General features: G+C 36.7%; 1 protein-coding gene across 1 annotated transcript in view; it reads left to right on the forward strand.

Moving 5' to 3' along the window:
• Window positions 1–19159, forward strand: part of COL24A1 (collagen type XXIV alpha 1 chain) — a 314245-nt gene that overhangs the window by 69541 nt on the left and 225545 nt on the right. Inside the window, exons 9-12 of the mRNA XM_059688981.1 lie at window positions 1716–1769; window positions 2946–2990; window positions 10574–10627; window positions 14693–14737. Coding sequence (XP_059544964.1) covers window positions 1716–1769; window positions 2946–2990; window positions 10574–10627; window positions 14693–14737 — 198 coding nt within the window. The remainder of the gene's footprint in view (window positions 1–1715; window positions 1770–2945; window positions 2991–10573; window positions 10628–14692; window positions 14738–19159) is intronic.

Raw genomic sequence — 19159 nt, forward strand, 5'->3', positions numbered from 1 at the left:
CCACACACACCCAGTGCACGAATTTCGTGCACCGGGCCCCTAGTATATATATATATGTATATACATATCCTATATAATAAAACCCTAATATGCAAATTGATCAAATAGCGGAATGGCCGGTTGCTATGATGCGCACTGACCACCAGGGGGCAGACGCTCAGCACAGGAGCTACCCCCTGGTGGTCAGTGCGCTCCCACAAGGAGAGTGCCACTCAACCAGAAGCCGAACTCACAGCTGGTGAGTACAGCAGCGGTGGTGGGAGCCTTTCCCGCCTCCACTGCAGGCGGGCTGTAAGAAGTGAGGGGTCCCAGACTGCGACAGGGCGCAGGCCGGGCTGAGGGACCCGCCCCCTCCAGTGCACAAATGTCGTATATATACATAATCTGTATGTATATATGCATGTATTTATGTGTGTGGGTTTATACCCATACCAAAACTTGTATCTGGGTTCACATTCAGGTTCTGCTACTTACTGTGGCATCTTGGGTAAGTTTCACAGCTTCCCTGCATGCTAGTTTTTTCATTGTAGAATGGAAATAATATTTCTAAAGTACTTGGCATGGTGATTGCACATAAAAAAGTGCTTGGTAAATCGTAATTGTTGGAGCAAGGGAAGGAAGGGAGAGAGGAGGGAGTAAAATGAGACAGAATAAAACTGAGAAATGGATTCTTAGAGAAATTGAAAGAAAGATATATTGGAAGCCTACATGTCTAATAGAATGGGAGGGAAAACCTTTCAACTGTGATTTTCTATTCTTTGTGTTTTCTTTGGTCTTTTCTTTTTCTAGAATTTTTGAGCTTCCGAAATTTTATAGTGTTTCTATACTTAAAATAGAGGTAACTTCTATTTCAGGGCAAATGGGCAAAGGGCTAGTGTCTTTCATTATCTCTTTTGCAAACAGCAAGCAAGAAATGAACTTTACATGATAAATAAGGAATCTGAATTTTACTCTTGCTGTCATATGAGGTAAAGGCAACTCAACACGCATTCTTCTGGTATTTCCTTGTTTCAAGAATTATTTGGTAGCCATAAACTCTGAGTAAATTGATGAATGAATGAATGAATGATGTATAAGTGAGAGAGAGTAAAAACAAGATATGTTGACATTAGGAAAGTTGAAAAGGTTGGTGTTGAAATTCACACTTATTTAGTCTTGTGGGGCTTATGCTCAGACAGTTAAGATGAGTTCCCTTTTCATTTTGTTGATGGTTTTTTGCTGTGCAAAAGCTTTTTAGTTAGATATAGTCCCATTTGTTTATTTTTTCCTTTGTTTCTCTTGCCCAAGGAGATATATCTGAGTTATATGTGAACCCAAAAATATTGCTACAAGAGATGTCTTAGATTTTATTGCCTATGACTGAGACAAGAAGGAATTCAATTAAAAAGGATAGTGGTTATTAAGAAATGTACCAACGCTTTCTCTATAATAAATGTCTTCTTTATTTATGTAGTACTGGATTTTTCCATCCTTCACTCATTATTATTAATGTGCAATGTCTCATTTCAGTCCCTAATCTAACAGTTGGGTTTTGTTTTTTTTTTTTTTGTTTTTTTTTTTTTTTTAGCAATTTGGGCTCATTTTTATTCCAAACAGGTGATTTCAATCAGCATTTTCATAAGGAAAAATTTCTTTCCAAATTTGGGTATTATGAACGCATCACGTCTGTTCCCTTGGGCTTCTTTAACTTTGTTGTATGTTATTGTTCATTTCAGGGAATTCCGGGATTCACTGGAGATATTGGTTCACCTGGTTACCCTGGCAGGCAGGTGAGGTAACTATACTTATACTTCTCCTTTCTTGTTTGTCTTTATTAACATATTGTGTGTTCTGATTTTGAGAATTAATGTTCAAATGATAATTGGTTTATTTTTTTAAATAATGAATTACTCAGAGCAAAATAATTTCAAAATCAAAACTGTAAAAATCCATCAAAAATTTAACTGCAGAAAGTATTGTTAAAATGGGAGTGGGGTTTTAAAGCTGTTTGATGTGACATACTTTCAAAATTAAAATGCTCACGGGTCTAATAAGATCTTAAAATAGCCCAGCTGCTGATTTTACAATACTGCCACTGATGAAAATGAAGTAATAGTAAGAGTTAAGACTCTTCTGTATAATAAACATCATTTTTAAATAACACAGTTATAAAAGCTTGGGATAATGTTAGCAGTGCTATATATGCCACTACCAAATACTTTTATCTGAACTAAATTTAATCTCTGTATACTGTTTTAAAATGCAGTCTAATCATTTTATATTTATTTCCCTCTAATTTCTTACTTTGTTACTTCATGTAGACTAATAGTGGAACACATTTTCTTTCCTAGGTTTTTATGAATTGATTACTGACTCTTAAATTTAATTATTCATTCATTAATTGTACACTTATAATAGCTTTTTTGATTATCAAGAATGAGAGAAATAAAACTGCCAAAAATAATCTATTAACAAAATTTCATTTTATCGGTCTTTAAAAGTACATGGAAGGTATTGCATATTAGAGTCTTACCACCAAGTGATGATTTATGTTATATGAAAAATATAAAATAAACTGTAAATACTCAAATATATGGACATTGAAGTTAACTATTTATTTATTTTTTTAAATTATAGGAATATATTTTAGATAAGTTAATTACAAGTGTTTTAAAAGAACACAGTTTTCCAATGAGAATAATTTAATGAAAAAATATTTATTTTTGTATCTGATGTGTTAATTTACTTTATTTAGATACCTGAAATATATTTTTATATAGATTACATACAGTGCCTCTTTGGTTCTGAAATTATAAAATTCCTTGAACATATATAGTCTGCATTAAGCATACAGAGTTTTATAATTGTGAAAATGACACCTCTTTATATGTCCTTCTTATTAATCTGTTTACAAACAACTCTAAAAAGTACTGCAGTCTGATGATGATGTCTTTTATTCACACTAGGGTCTAGCTGGCCCAGAAGGTAATCTAGGTCCTAAAGGTGTACGAGTAAGTTACTATTTTCATCTTTTTGTTAAGTACGCATGCATAATAGTAGAATGAAACATATAAAATACTTATCATTTTCACCCACTTTTAAAGAACTTTGAATGTAATGCAAGTTTATCCTGAAAAGAATTATACTTGTTCAATAGATTTTTTTTTTTCTGTTAAGGCCACAGAAAGTAGTCTTGTAGTAGTAGGTTTTATATCATTTGTTGATAACTCTTATCTCATTTACATTATTTTGATAGCTCCTAAAAAAATACCTGGTGTGTTAGAATATGCTCTATAAACAGTTGTATTATTATTTATATGTAAGCATATATAGAGCTAAGAAATCATGAAAAATGAAGAGGCAAAGAAATTCATATTAGTTTAAGGCTGAGATAATATGACATAAAACTATCTGGAGTAGAGAAATATCTGCAAAGAAGGAAATAAACTTATCATATCAAGAACATATCACTGCTCTTCCTAACCATTAAAGGAGTTATTAGCCACTTTCAATCATTAAGGGAGTAAAAAGAATTACTGTCATATGTTATGTAATATACTATAAATTAACACCAAGTTGATTCTAGGAAATATTAGTAAAAGTATACTAAAATTTTATTTTAGAAATTCTCCATTTTATAGTCAGTTGTTTTCCACAATCTATATCGGTTGCTTATATTATTTAAAATACTTTTTTGAAATAAATGCATGAAGTATTTGAACTTTTAAAATTCTTAAACATTTTCAAATACTTTCATATGTATTTTCTTCTTTTATTTTGCTATCAATCATATAAAGTAGGAGAACAGGTATATTATCTCCATTTTATAATTTAAAAAGTAGTAAGCTAAAGAATTTATGTGATTGGGCAAAGTCATAGCTCACCAGAACTAGAACCAAAATCTTCTCACCTTAGCTACTCTTTCTGCATATCCTGCGCTATCTCTACCTTTGTATTAAGTGAAAATATATTGGGGGAAAAGTCATGCATTTTTATTAGAAACTATACCAAAAGCACATGTTGACTTGAATTCAGGAAACAAGAAGAGATTAGAGTTTAAGAACATGGGCTTTGGAGTTAGGTCTGCTTTCTTTGTTTGTCTTTTCCCCTTAACTTCTCATTCCCTGGATTTGTGACTTTAGATATCATTCACTCCTTCTGTGTCATTTTTTAAAAATCTTTAAATGCTGATAATGAAACTTACCTTTCAGGTATTTACAAAAACTACCTGAGCTTAATATTCTTAAAGCACATTACCTAGCTCATAGCATGCATTTTCTAAGCAGATTATTATATTACTAGAGGCCCAGTGCATGAAATTCATGCATGGGACAGGGTCTCCCAGCCAGGCCTGCACCCTCTCCAACCTGGGACCCCTCAGGGGATGTCCGACTGCCTTTCGCAATCCCAGACTGCTGGCTCCTAACCACTCTCCTGCCTGCCTGCCTGATCACCTCTAACCACCTCTGCCTGCCTGATTGCCCCTAACCACCTCTGCCTGCCTGCCTAATTGCCCCTAACTGCTCCCCTACTGGCCTGATTGCCCCTAACTGCTTCCCTGCTGGCCTAACCACCTCTGCCTTGCCCCACATCCTGCACCCAGGATTCTCTCCTCCAGCCAGTCACAGGCACCCGGGACCCAGTCTTCCCTCCCTCTGGCTGGCCACAGGCACCCAGAACCCAGGCCAACTTCACCTGGGCCGGCCACAGCCACAGGGCACCGTGGGCAGGTGGCTTTGCCTGGGCCACAGCAGCAGGCACCTGGGACCGCGGGGTGGGCAGCTTGTCCCTCTCCCAGGCCAGAGATGCAGGCACAGCCACTGGTGCCTGAGACCATAGGGCGGGTGGCTTGTCCCTCTCCTGGGCCACAGCCCCCGCCGTTGGCACCCGGGACTGTGGGGTGGGTGGCTTGTTCCTCTCCTGGACTGCAGCCCCAGCCTCTGGTGCCCGGGACCGCGGGGCATGCAGCTTGTCCCTCTCCTGGGCCGCAGATGCAGGTGCAGCTGCTGGCGCCTGGGGTCGTGGGGCAGGCAGCTTGTCCCTCTCCTGGGCTGCAGCCTGGCTGGTTCCCATTCCTCTCTCGCGAGCTCATTTGTGTCTGGCTGATCCCCATTCCTCTCTCCCTAGTGTTGAATGTCTGATCCGTTATAGCATGATGATTTGAGGATGTGAGGGCATGATGACCATTTGCATATTATTAGCTCTTTATTATATAGAATTATTGAACTTGGGAGTTTCTTCTGTGCATGAGCTAATAACTCCAAGACATGTTATTTGGCACTATGTGCTTTTCTCTAACTGCATTTTCTCATCTTGCTTCAGTGATTCCTATAACTCTTTCAAATTCTTCTTCATGTCATTTTTGTATTGTATGATACGTCCTTTTGTTGTTCCTCCCCCCCACCCTTTAGTATTTAGAATTATTGTCTGCGTCGTAACCATTTTTAAGTTGTACTTTTAGGTTTGTATGGACAGCTTCATAAAAGGATTTTTTTTAAAAAAGAATACAAATATAATATTTTCTGATTGATTTAATTTTTAAAATGTTCTTTTGGGAGAGTGGGAGGAATCAGGAGAGTCATTTGTCTAGGTCTCACATTCACAAATGGTCTCAAATGTAGATTTTAAAAGATCTTTATTGTTGAAAGTATTACATACGTCTCCTTTTTTCTCCCACTGCCTGTTTCCAGCCTGCCCCTGCCCCATTGTCTGTGTCCATAGGTTATGCATATATCTATGCATACAAGTTCTTTGGTTGATCACTTCCTATCCACCCACCCTCCCTTGCCTTCAAATGTAGGTTTTTGACATTAAGACCAAATATAGCTAAAAAGACTGAAATAAAAAAAACACACCGAGAAGTTAAAAGGAATGTTTTTTATTTAATTTGTGTCCTATTACTGGATTATGCCACATGTAATCCACTTTAAATTAATATTTTTATAAGTCATGATAAATGATCTTTGGACTGGTACTGTTATTTGATTACATTAATTGTTGTTAAGATGATTTCTTTTTAAATGTAAATGTTTAAAGCAGACCATTATTTGTAACCCTCATTTGGCCTTTCTTTGAGTATAGTGTGCTGGCTGCCTCATGAAAGGAGACGTGTGTAGGGCCACTCCTGATGTCTTAGTTACCCTGCTGGTGACCAAAATTGCCTCCAACTGGATAGACAACCTTCAGCCCCCAAAGTCAAAACTTATGTGTTGTTGTTATTTTTTTTTTATTTGTTTCATTACATACTAAACTCTAGCTTAGTAGTGGTGTTTTGAGAATGACGACAAATACCTGTATGATATCTTTGGTGGGTGTTCCTGACATTTTACAATTCTGTTAGAATCAGCATAACATTTATCAAGAAACTTTTATGAAATTACTATGTAGTTATTCACAGCACTGTTCCCTTTAAAGTCTTTAATGTAAAATATTGTGCTTGTACCCTAAACAGGCTATGTTGAGTAGAGGGCTGACTTTTCAGCTTCTGAGTTCTCAATGATTAGTTCGCCAATATTTGTATACCAGTTAGGGTGTCTCTTTCTTTTATTTATAAGCAAAACTCTAGCTGTATATATTAAGACAAGAGTTAGTTGTTTTTAAACTTGAAACCATCTGTAGCTAATAATTCTGAACATACATGCAGCTTGTCATCATAATCCTAAATGTTTAGAATTAGAAATAATTTCAGATGCTTCATTTTGAAAGAAACCTTCCTCAAGAATCTAGATGCTTAGCTTTCAAGGAAACAAATTTCTTATAAGGGGTTTCACTTGTTAAAGTTAAGTAGCAAGAAATGAATTCTTTCTCTTTTATTTTTTGCTAGTTCATGTAATCTGTAGAGCATAGGGAATTTTAAAGGTGTTTTTCCTTGTCAAATGGGAGTGTTCCTCTTACTATGGCAACAGCTAAGTAGCTTTTCACATTCAGGATAAATCTCTCCAGGCTACTTGGAATGATTCCAGAGAAATTTACTTTTTTAAAAAATATATATTTTATTGATTTTTTTTTTTTACAGAGAGGAAGGGAGAGGGATAGAGAGTTAGAAACATCGATGAGAGAGAAACATCGATCTGCTGCCTCCTGCATACTCCCTACTGGGGATGTGCCCGCAACCAAGGTACATGCCCTTGACCGGACTCGAACCTGGGACCCTTGAGTCTGCAGGCTGATGCTCTATCCACTGAGCCAAACCGGTTAGGGCAGAGACATTTACTTTTAAAAAATGTGACAGAATATACAGGGGTGGGCAATAGTAGGTTTACAGATATTCATATAGAAAATCATATAATAATTAATAAACTTTGCTTTGTGTACTCACAACTGTAAACCTACTTTCACCACCCTTGTATAACATCAAATTTGCCATACTAATCAACTTTAAATGTGCAGTTCAGTGGTGTCTTAGCTCATGCTGGTATAATAAAAATACCCCAGACTAGATGGCTTAAACAATAAAGACTCATATCTCACAGTTTTGCAGTCTGGGAAGCTGAAGGTCAAGGTGCTGGGGTCTGGTAAGGGCCCACTTCATGTCTTGTAGACAGCCGCCTTCTCACTTTCTGCTCACATGGCCAAGAGACTAATCATCTCTCAAATATTTTCTTATAAGGGTACTAATCCCATTCATGAGGCTCTATCCTTTATGACCTAATTACCTTCCAAAGTCCCCACCATCAAATACCATGATATTGGGGATTAGGCTTCAACATATGAACATTGAGGGGACACAAACATTCAGTTCATAGCAGGAGGCATTAAGTCCATTTAAATTGTTGGGCAGCCATCACCACCATCCATCTCCAGAACTTTTTCATCCTCCCAAACTGAAACTCCAAACCCATTAAACAATAACTCCTCATTTTCTCTCTCACCAAGACCCTGGCAACCATTCTACTCTGTCTATGCATTTGGCTACTCACTGTACTTCATTTACATGTAATCATACATTATTTGTCCTTTTGTGATTGGTTTATTTCATTTAGTGTGATTGTCTTCAAGGTTAATTCACGTTGTAGCATATGTCAGAATTTCCTTTTTAAGGCTGAATAATATTTCATTGTATGAATATGCCACCTTTTGTTTATCTAGTCATCTGTTGAACATTTGTGTTTCTCCCACCTTTTGACTTTTGTAAATAAAAAACCTGAATCCTTTCTTAATATATATTATTATGGAAGAATTTACTCTGAAAAGTCACCCATTCTCTGACTCAAATAAGTAGCCTTTATTTAGAATTTAGTGAAAATGGCCCCTTGTATCTCCCCTTCAATTTTTTTTAGACCTTGGCTTTTCTCTGTATTCATAAAATCATTCTTCTCCCATCTCCATTTCAGTGTTTCTCTCTGGTTCAGTGATTATTTTTTGCTTGTTTTCTTCTCAGAGCTCTAGTCTATCCTTAAGGCTTCTGACCCACCTGGGTCAGAATGATATATCAAATATATCAAATAATATATCTCTCTATGAGCTTTCTATGAGTTTCATATTTCAATTCCCTGCCAAGATAATTCGATTTGAATGCCTCTCATCACCACAGACTCAAATGACTAACAAAAGTTATCCTTTCTACCAAACTCACCTTTCCTGTTTGTTGTCTATAGAGACATATACAAAGACCTGTTGATACACTATAATCCTAGTGAATTTTATAAGCTGCAAATTTGATTATATAAAGACTATGCCTATTTTTTTAAATGGCCCACAGTAAATTCCATACTTCCATCATTACTCTTTTTAATTCCACCTCTTGCCTGCCAACCACATAGAACTATTTGCAGTTTGATGAAAAATGCAATATCATTTCATTCCTATTGATTGATTGAATGATTGATGGTACATTACTAGTCCTATCTGGAATGTCTTAAAGACTCAGCCCAAATGTTTCATTCTCTGTAAAGCTGAATCTTTCCTCTAGACCAGTGGTTCTCAACCTTCTGGTCCTTTAAATACAGTTCCTCATGTTGTGACCCAACCATAAAATTATTTTCATTGCTACTTCATAACTGTAATGTTGCTACTGTTATGAATCGTAATGTAAATATCTGACATGCAGGATGGTCTTAGGCAACCCCTGTGAAAAGATAGTTCGACCGGCAAAGGGGTCGCGACCCACAGGTTGAGGACTGCTGCTCTAGACCAAGTTGGTCATTCTGCCTCCAAAGTTCCCATTGCATATTACATTTATCATATCACGTATCACATACTCACAAAATAATTCTCAAATGATATTATAATTATTTATTTGTTTGACCCTTGTTCCTAGTAAACTCTGAACTTCTTGAGGGCACTGATTCTCTTATTCACCTTTATAATCCTTGTTCCTCACACACAATGGGCACTAAAATAATGTTTTGTTAATCAGTGAACCAGACTGATATTCCTTCAAATTTGACTGTTGAAAGAGCCTTCTAACAGATTTTCCTACCGTCAGTGTTTCCTGTCTTAAAAGTATTCTGTATCTTGTCAACAGATTAATATTTTGAACAAACAACTTGAAATCAGGGGATTACCATAATTCCCCAAAGTCACTTGCTCCCAGTCTAAAATATAGTCTAAAATTCTTAGCCTAAAATGTAAGGTTCTCCTTAATATGGTCTCTTAACTACTATACATTTTATCTATTAAATTGGTGAAACAAGTTATTTGCCACAGGTGAGATATGACTGAAGTATGTTAGGTTAAAGTACCTCGCATAATTATTTATATGTCCTCCTTGTTTCTCAGACCATTGGAATTGTCCTGAGGGCACAATGGGTCTTGGCCCTTATTCAAAGCATCTTGCACATGAAATTCTGTCAGTTATCATTTAAAAACACTTTCTGACCTCTCTCTATTATATCCTTGCTCACTATAATTATTCTGGTTGGAGTGTTCTTTCTCCAGCCTCTGCTTATCAAGATTTTACCTACTCTGTGGGCCTATCTCCAGTGCCTGTCTCCTTTGAAACCTTCTTTGAGTGCCCTGACCTCCTGCCACTTTACAATGAATCTCTTCCTCCCCTGTGCTTCTTTTTTTGTATTTGTTATAGTCTTTTGATACCTCCATCTTGCTTAAATTTTAATTGAATATATACATGTATTTTCTGCCCTCTATAAAATTCAATGAAGAAAAGGATTTGGTCGTATTGTGTGTTTTTTAAAATATATTTTTATTGATTTCAGAGAGAAAGGGAGAGGGAGCGAGAGAGAGAAACATCAATGATGACAGAGAATCATTGATCAGATGCCTCCTGCATACCCCCTGCTGGGGATCAATTCCCACAGCCTGAGCCCAAAACCTGAGCATGTGCCCTAATCGGGAATCAAACCCATAACCTCCTGGTTCATAGGTCAAAGCTCAACCACTCACCCACACTGGCTAGTGGATTTGGTCTTATTGATTTTTATTAGCTACCATGTCTTAAGTTATGTTCCCTACTTTTTTTCTTTAATGAAAAGATTGATCTATAACTTCTGGAAGAAAAGCAATAAGGTAAGGGAAACATTCATAGTGTTAAGCTGCATAATTTCACATTGCTGTGAAGAAAGTCAGGATCTCTATTTGGAATTACAAGGTGAATGTCTAAATGAAATAATATAGATTGTTTGTTTGCTTTAAGGGTTTCATTGGTTCTCCTGGGGAAGCAGGACAGCTGGGGCCTGAAGGAGAGAGAGTGAGTACGTTTTACATTACTTTTAGAGTGATGTGCATGTGGTGATGTACAGCAGAGTCAAAGACTGCTCTGTCAGGCAGGCCATCCTACTGAGTGATACACATATGTAATACACAATGTGGTCATGAACTCCTATGTCAGACAGGTCATGCTACTGAGTGATATACATATGGTAATACACAATGTGGTCATGAACTCCTGTGTCAGGCACATCATCTTACTAAGTAAAGCAAGCCAGCTTTAAAATAAATCACCTACCAGAAATATAATTAAATTCTCTTAAATGTTACCAAATTTTGTTTTGAGAAAGTAAATGATACAAATATACATGGCTAGCTATTTTTAATTCAGTTAAAAAAAACACAAATTGAAATATTAAATATCTAATTATGAAAATTTTATTTTGTAATTCATTACTCTTTAATTTAAGTATAAACTCTTAGCAGGTCTTGTATTTTATAATGCAATGGGTAGCAAATAATTCAGAAGATACATTTTTTGTTTAGTTTAATAATGAAAGATAGCTATCCATAAATGTAGGTACTTATTGCAAAATAATGTTATACTTTTAAAAAGTAATCAGATATGTACAAAGGCCTGGCATTCCAACTTCATCTTAATCTAGTTTTAAGTGCCATAGCAGTTTATTGATTTCTATTTGCATACCTTCATTTACATTGTTAATATTAATTGAAGAACTAAAATAATATCAACATAACATAAGGTTTGAAAGCAAAGAAAGTCATATTCAAAATTTAGCATTTAACTCTATTATTATAAGAATGGTATTGAAGCCAAAATTGTCCTTTCCAGAAACAAGTGAAAGTAAACCAGAACATTCTTTGCTAGATGAGTTTTCAAATTTATAGTTTTTCAACTGAGTGAATTAAGTTGCATTTTTTTGTTATTATTTGTGAATGCCCTTCCAGAGAAGAAATATTCAGAATTTAAACGTGCTGTAAAGGCGATCAAAATGTTCATTCTTCTTTGGTGAGATGAGGTGAAGATTTACCCTTGGAATACATACAGGTCATTTGTTTCACTTGTAAAAAATGTCTTCAGCATGATCCCAACTAAGCTACTTACCTGCCTTGTGATACAGCAGCCTTGTAGATGATGTTTCCAATCCATCATGCGAACACCTGAGCTGCTTCTCATTTACCCAAAGAGGAATATGCAGTTCACACGGTTAATTACTCTGCTGCTCATGATACAATTCTTTCTTGACCTTTTGGCATGAACTTATTTCTAGTAATTGATGTAGTAAATAAGCCAAAGTTGTAAGTCATTGCAAAATGTTACCATCTTAGATTTAAGGATCCTAGTGTTGACACTGACCCTCAATAGGCACACTGCCTGCAATCATATGCACTAATTTTGACCAGTCTGTATAAAAATATTAAGACCCTTGCAAATCATAAATATAAGATCATTTTGTGATATTGTGCCTATCATGGTACCATGTCCTAATATCATTTGGCTACTTAAAATTCTGATTAAAACCATAAATGATGTACCTAGTGAGGTGTCATTATTATGTTATGAAACATTTAAGTAGAGAAAAGCAGAAAAAAATAATGCAGTGCTAATCACTCCTGAAAATAAATGGAAAGAAAAAGTCTTCTTGAATTTAATATATATAATATTTATTTATGAAAAAATATATTTATTTATAAAAAATGCTTATATAATTCTCTCTGCACTATCCTGAGATTTAGTGAAGCTACTAAAATTTTAGAAAATATCTGATTTAAAAAAATAAGGTTGGTGGTAGTCTATAAAGATGCATAAAGTACCAATGAAATTAATCATAATGCTCACCTATAAACTCTTTTTTGAAGGAGACATTAGGTAAGTATTTCTCAGACTCTGTTGAGTTGAAAATAGATGGATTACTTTAACCAATGATATCTTCAACCTTATCTATATACTAGAGGCCTGGTGCACAAATTCGTGCACAGGAGTGTGTGTGTCCCTCAGCCCAGCTTGTACCCTCGCCAATCTGGGACCTCTCACAGGATGTCTGACTGCCCGTTTAGGCCCGATCTGCCTAATGAACAAAATAAACAGGCAGTTGGACATTCCTCTCAATATCCAGGACTGCTGGCTCCCAACTGCTCACCTGCCTGCCTGCCTGATTGCCCCTAACCACTTCTACATGGCAGCCTGATCACCCCCTAACCACTCCCCTGCCAGCCTGATCAATGCCTAACTGCTCCCCTGATGGCTCAATTGACCCTAACTGCCCTGCCCTGTTAGGCTGGTCACCCCTAACTGCTCTCTCCTGCCAACCTGGTTGCCCCTAACTGTCTTCCCCTTCAGGGCTGGTCACCCCCAAATGCCCTCCCCTGCCGGTCCAGTCACCCCTAACTTCCCTCCCTTGCAAACCTGTTTGCCCCTAACTGCCCTCCCCTGCTGACCAGTCACCCCTAACTGCCCTCCCTTGCCAGCCTGTTTGCCCCTAACTGCCTTCCCATGCCGGCCCGGTCACCCCTAACTGCCCTCCCCTGCTGGCCTGGTTGCCCTCAACTGCCCTCCCCTGCAGTCCATCTTGTGTCCACATGGGGGCAGCCATCTTGTGTTGGAATGATGGTCAATTTGCATATTACCTCTTTATTAGATAGGATACTATTAATCCCAAGTTACATGGTTCTTAGTTTCTAAGGCTTAGCCTATCTAATAAAAGAGTAATATGCAAATTGACCATCACTCCAACACACAAGATGGCTGCCACAAGATGACCTGCAGGGGAGGGCAGTTGCAGGGGACCAGCCCTGCAGGGGAGGTCAGATAGGGGTGACCAGGTGGGAAGGGGAGGGAAGTTAGGGGCAATTGGGCTGGCAGGGGAGAAGTTAGGCGTTGATCAGGCTGGCAGGGGTATAGCTAGGGGGTGATCAGGCTGGCAAGGGAGGGCAGTTAGGGGTGACCAGGCCTGCAGGAGAGGGCAGATAGGGGTGACTTGGCCAGCAGGGGAGGGCAGTTAGAGGTAATTGGGCTGGCAGGGGTGTAGTTAGGGGGTGATCAGGTTGGCAGGGGGGGCAGTTAGGGGCAATCAGGCAGGCAGGCAGGTGAGCAGTTGGAGGCCAGCAGTCATGGATTGTGATAGGGGTCCCAGATTGGAGAGGGTACAGGCTAGGCTGAGGGACACACACCCCCCTTGCACGAATTTCATGCACCGGGCCTCTATTAAGTTGTTATAAGTCTCAAAGTGATTATATCAGGGTGCTTTGGAATGCAAGTTAAAGAAAACCCCAACTCAACCTGGCTTTAAAAAAGAGGACATTTTTAATAATGATAATAAAGATAATTACAAATTATTTATTGAATGTTTATACTAGTACATATGCAAGGCCCTGTACAAATACTGCTTATTAATTAATTCATAATACCCAGTGAGATAGGGACTATTATTATTCTTACTATAGATGAAGAAAATGAGGCACACAGAGAATGACTATATACTAAGATCAGAGCCAGGATTTGAACATAGATATTCTGGCTCCAAAGCCTCAGTGCTTAAGAACTATGCCCTGCTGTTTCTTACATGACCAGAAATCCACAGGTTAGGTTGGATCCAGGCACAGTATAATTTTGAGCCCAATGAGGTCATCATCCTTCTCCCTGCTTTGCCTTGCCTAATGTTGGCTTTATCCTAAGGCTTATCTCCCATGTGATTGCTAGATTGACAGTGTATGGGCTAAATGTGCCCTTGTTTATGTCCAGCCAGTGAGACATGGGGACAGAGAGAAGGTAACTGGCCCTTGGGTATGGAAAATAAGACCTCCCTGTTGTCTGGTTGTGTCAAGTTTGGTTGTGTGCCTACCTGTGGACAAATAACTATCATCAGAGAAATGTCGGGATTCCATTTGGAGGTACAAATGGGATGGATTCCTGAAGATGAAGAAAAGGGTCTGCTTCAGTTACATTAATATATTGAAGCGTTTCTGAATATTTCACTAATTTAAAGAACACTTTATTTCTCTCTTTGGCATATTTCATTAATGTTTGAAAAGAAGTGTCTAGCTCAGTCATTTATTCAACAAATATTTATTTTTTATATTCTAGGGTGTTCCTGGGATTCGTGGAAAGAAGGGTCTTAAGGGAAGACAGGTAGTTCAATTCTTGTTTCCTGAGGTTCAGTTAGAACAATATAATCTAATTATGTATATGTTTCTCACCTATTAAAATATGAATGTGGTTATTCTCATCCACAATCCATATAATTCAACAGAATTTAATTTTTGCCACAATCTAGCAAGTACTACCTGAGAATGTGAAGGAAAATTTAGATTAAAAGTAATTTAAAAATTAACACTTCTAACCCATTTAATGTACCTTTTCCCCCATAACAAGGGTCTAAAATGTCACAGAAAATACATGAACAATATAAAACACTGATGATAATACTATTCACCCTCATGGTTTAGAGGTTTTTTTTACAGGCCTGCTTCAGATGTTAGCTGAGAAACTACTTTGTTACAGCTTGTTATATTTTTCAGGTTAAAAAAAAATCAATGAAAGTGAATTTTTCCAGATAATGTAATACTTCTGAGAGATAGGTGGACATTTTGACATCATCCAATACCCTATTTAACCAATGAGAAAGCTGTGTGTGGTTCAGGGGAGCATCTTCAGGTTATCCTGGCTGAGTCAGTACAGCTAATCCACCACCTGCTTTTTACGTGTGCTGTTATTCAAAGATATTGACTAGGGTGGGACATTCTGTGCTACACTGTTCTCTAGTCTATAAGGAAGAAAATTGCTTTTCATGATACCTTTTCTAATATTTGGTGTATATAAATAAAATCTTGATAATAATGCTAAAGGATTACATATCTCACCAGAATATTTATATTATTTAAAAGCATTTTATCCTTTAACCTTTGCAATAGTTCTTAAAGGTAGATGTTAAAAGACTTGCTCAGAATCACATAGTTAAAATTGGTAAAATCAAGAATTGAACCCAGATCCTCTGAATACAAATCCAGGACCCTTTTCCTTACTTCTTAGATATTTCTGCTGACTGTCTTCTACTCATTGCTTAGAAGAGCATTATTTATTTTTTCCTCTCTTTTAGACAAAATATGATAACAATTATTTTAAAGTTTCACTTTAAAGACTTTAATGTATTAAGATTGAACTTACCAAACTGTCAAAGTAAAAAAAAGAAGCCAAACATTTTTTTCTTGCACTTATATTCAATTTTAAGACTATCCTTGTAGCAACAACTGAACTGTTACCATTCCCATCATCACCACTGATTATTCTCAAGCCCTGTGCTAAATATTTTGTATGCCATCTAATTTAATTACACTCGACTTTACTTCAAAATGTTAAAATGTAATTTCTTTATGTTTTAGCCCTCAAACACAAACAAGTACTTCTCCATTTATTATGTGTTAAATATTTAAATTAAATATACAAATGTAGGCTGCCTCAAAATTGACAGTAGTTTAAGTTTATCTTCATTATTCTTGTATTCTCCATTCTGTGCTTAAATTTTTCCCATTCTTCTCTTATCAAAGTATGCTGTCAGTAGAAGAACAAATTAAGTTATTTATGCCACTATATAAATTAGTTCCAGTGTATAAAATGTTACCTTACCTATTAGCAATTATATTTTAAACATATTTTAAGACAAAATAAATAATCTGCAATGGTGGAATTTTAGGGATTGGTGAAAAAATACTTTCTCAGAGCTCCTCTGATATGTCAGTTCAGTAGCTCCCAACTTTACTAATGTGGCTGGTCTTATATAAATATTAAATTTATTTTGGCACTATATAGGTAATATCTAGGTTGCTACTTCACAATCAACTATAAAATTATTTATGGAAATTTATAGATAATGTCTGGGTTTCTTACACCGGGGGGGATTATAAAATTATCCAACACATGCTATCTATTTCAAAAGGGTAGTTCAAGAAAAACTGGAAAACCAGTACTGGGTTCTTTGATTATACTCTTCTTTATATTACAAAGTCTGTAAAGTCTTATTAATTTAAAAATGTATGCTTTTGTAATAGATGTAGATCCTTAGAAAAATTATATTTGAAGGACACATGTATCCTATTTTTTTCCTAAATAGTGATTATAATAGAAAATTGGTTGGATGCTGTAATATATCATGTATAGTATATATACTTTTTCTTGTCTTTGCCACAAAATGATTTGGCCGTGTTTATGAGGAAATTGCTGTGCTTAGAATAAGATACAGTTATAGCTGCAAGGAAATTATGCCAAGGCTGACTTCACAGATTCTTACAGAATATTATCCTATGTGTAAGGCTCCCTTATGTTCTGTTCATTTTAAGTGAAATCATCTTCGGATAGCTTTGCTATTATGTGAGGGCATAGTATGCATCATGAGACACCTGTATTTGTCAGTTTAGGTGATTAAAATCCCATGAGAAGAATGGTCTCATTGCTGTTTAAGTAACAGTAAAAAGAAAATATCTTTTGATATGTCCACTCTCTATGATGTGGAAAATGTTAGTTGTGTGGAATTTACAGCCATTTTCTCTTGGTAATCTATTAAATCATGTATGCTATTTGTTGTTATCTGTAAAGTAGACATTCAAATAAAAAAGCAGAAATAAAGGATTCCAGGCCTCCATAATAATGCTGACAGAAATCCATTCATCTGAAAGAATATTGCAGTAACCTAGAAAGGTTGAAATCTGAAAGTACCTGTATCTAAGACACTTTCAGCTATACAAATGTCATACTGTTACCTCCAGTTTTCTGCTATTTCAGAACTATTTATAACTGTGGACTGATGCTTCATTAGGCAGCTACTGCTCTGTGGATCCCACATTATTTAATTTACTATCATCAGTATGAATATTATGAAAAGATGTATTTTATTTTCATTATTTCTCCCCTTTAACCGAATTAGTCTTTTTGTATTTCAAATGAGCTTGCTTCCTCAAATTTTAGGTAGGCAGAAGTATCAGTCTTATGAACATAGAATATTATGATTCAGTTTTAAGTAATTATTGTTACATAATTTGTAGACTAACCGTAGCTCTTTATAGATAACTTTTTAAGTTTTATGTACCATTTTACACTTAGATTTTTGAAGTTTCTGAAATTAAGGCCAGAAACTGATAAAATAGGTTATTTCTCTTTCTGCATTGTGTGTACTATGAAACACCTGACAGTCAATATAGTGAAGGTAATAGGCATAGAAAACTTCAAAGTCCACGTTCAGGTCTTTCTAAATGTAATCAAGGTGAGCTTTCTTGGAATGCTGAGTTGGTTTCTAACTTGTGTACTAAAGATCTATGTTTGATATTAATAATTTACAAAGTATTTAAATGTATACATATTGATATTATCCTATCTAATAAAGATGGAATATGCAAATTGACCATCACACCATCACAAAGAAGGCAGTGCCCATAACCACAAGATGGTGGTGCCCAGTCCCATCAGCCCCTCCGGAGTCCCCCAGTCCTTTCAGCCCCGCCAGTGGTAGCAGGCACAAAGTGCTGCTGGACCTACCCTCAGACCCCCAGCCACGGACAAGCCTCGAATGTCAGCTGCCCAGCCACCCAGGGTGGGTCCGAGGTGCAGGCAAGCCTCAGATGGTGGTTGCCCAGCTGCCTAGGGCCACCCGAGGCTCAGGTAACCAGGGCCAGCTGAGGATTGTGCTGCCGGCAGTGGCAGTAGCAGAGGTGTTATGGGGGCGTCGCCTTCCCCTGATCGCTGGGTTGCCTCCTGCCCCTGAGGGCTCCTGGACTGAGAGCAAGCTGGGCTGAGGGACACCCCCCCCCCCCCCGCCCAACAGTGAATGAATTTTCATGCACCAGGCCTCTAGTGTTAGATATAACATAATTATAGAGGAGTGGTGAAAATCCTGTTTAAAGCTGTTCAAGAGTTAGTAATATTGCTAAGCTTCGGTTTCGAAAGATGTTGCTATAAATCATATACTCGTATAGCTGGCCAAATGGTCACTTATTTTCCTGAGTAAACATTAAGCTTGGAATTAAGTAGTTGTGAGCCAACTTCCTAGTGATGTCTGTATTTTTAAAAATAAAATTATAGGTTCACAAGTAAGAGATATCTTCTTTTAGACAGTAGAAATATTATATGAATGCTATTGAAAATGGATACATTATAAATAACATATTATTTTGGTTATTCAAGAGTTATTTATTATTTAGCCTCATACTGGTATTTTTAAATGTAATGTTTGTGTTAAAAGTTGTTTCACTTTAAATTTTACTTCCCAGAAATTCTTTTTTTCCCCCCAAAATAAAACATTGTGCTTATTCAGTGTTTAGGAATTGAGTTGATATTTGTAACAAAATCTGTTTTTGTTTTCAACAGGAAGAGTAGGAAAACTGGCTTTGTTAGGAATTTGGTTTATTTTAGGATGAAAGAGTATATAAAAATAATTATATTAGCAAATTCATTTGTTCCTTGGTCTTAGATTGTTGGTATTTGAGAATTTTTTCTTGCTTGTATTATAAGCTATTTATGATTTCAAGATCTTAGTATAAAGTACTTACTAATCACTATAATTAT

This window comes from Myotis daubentonii, chromosome 3 (assembly GCF_963259705.1).
Source record: "Myotis daubentonii chromosome 3, mMyoDau2.1, whole genome shotgun sequence".
Taxonomy (NCBI): domain Eukaryota; kingdom Metazoa; phylum Chordata; class Mammalia; order Chiroptera; family Vespertilionidae; genus Myotis; species Myotis daubentonii.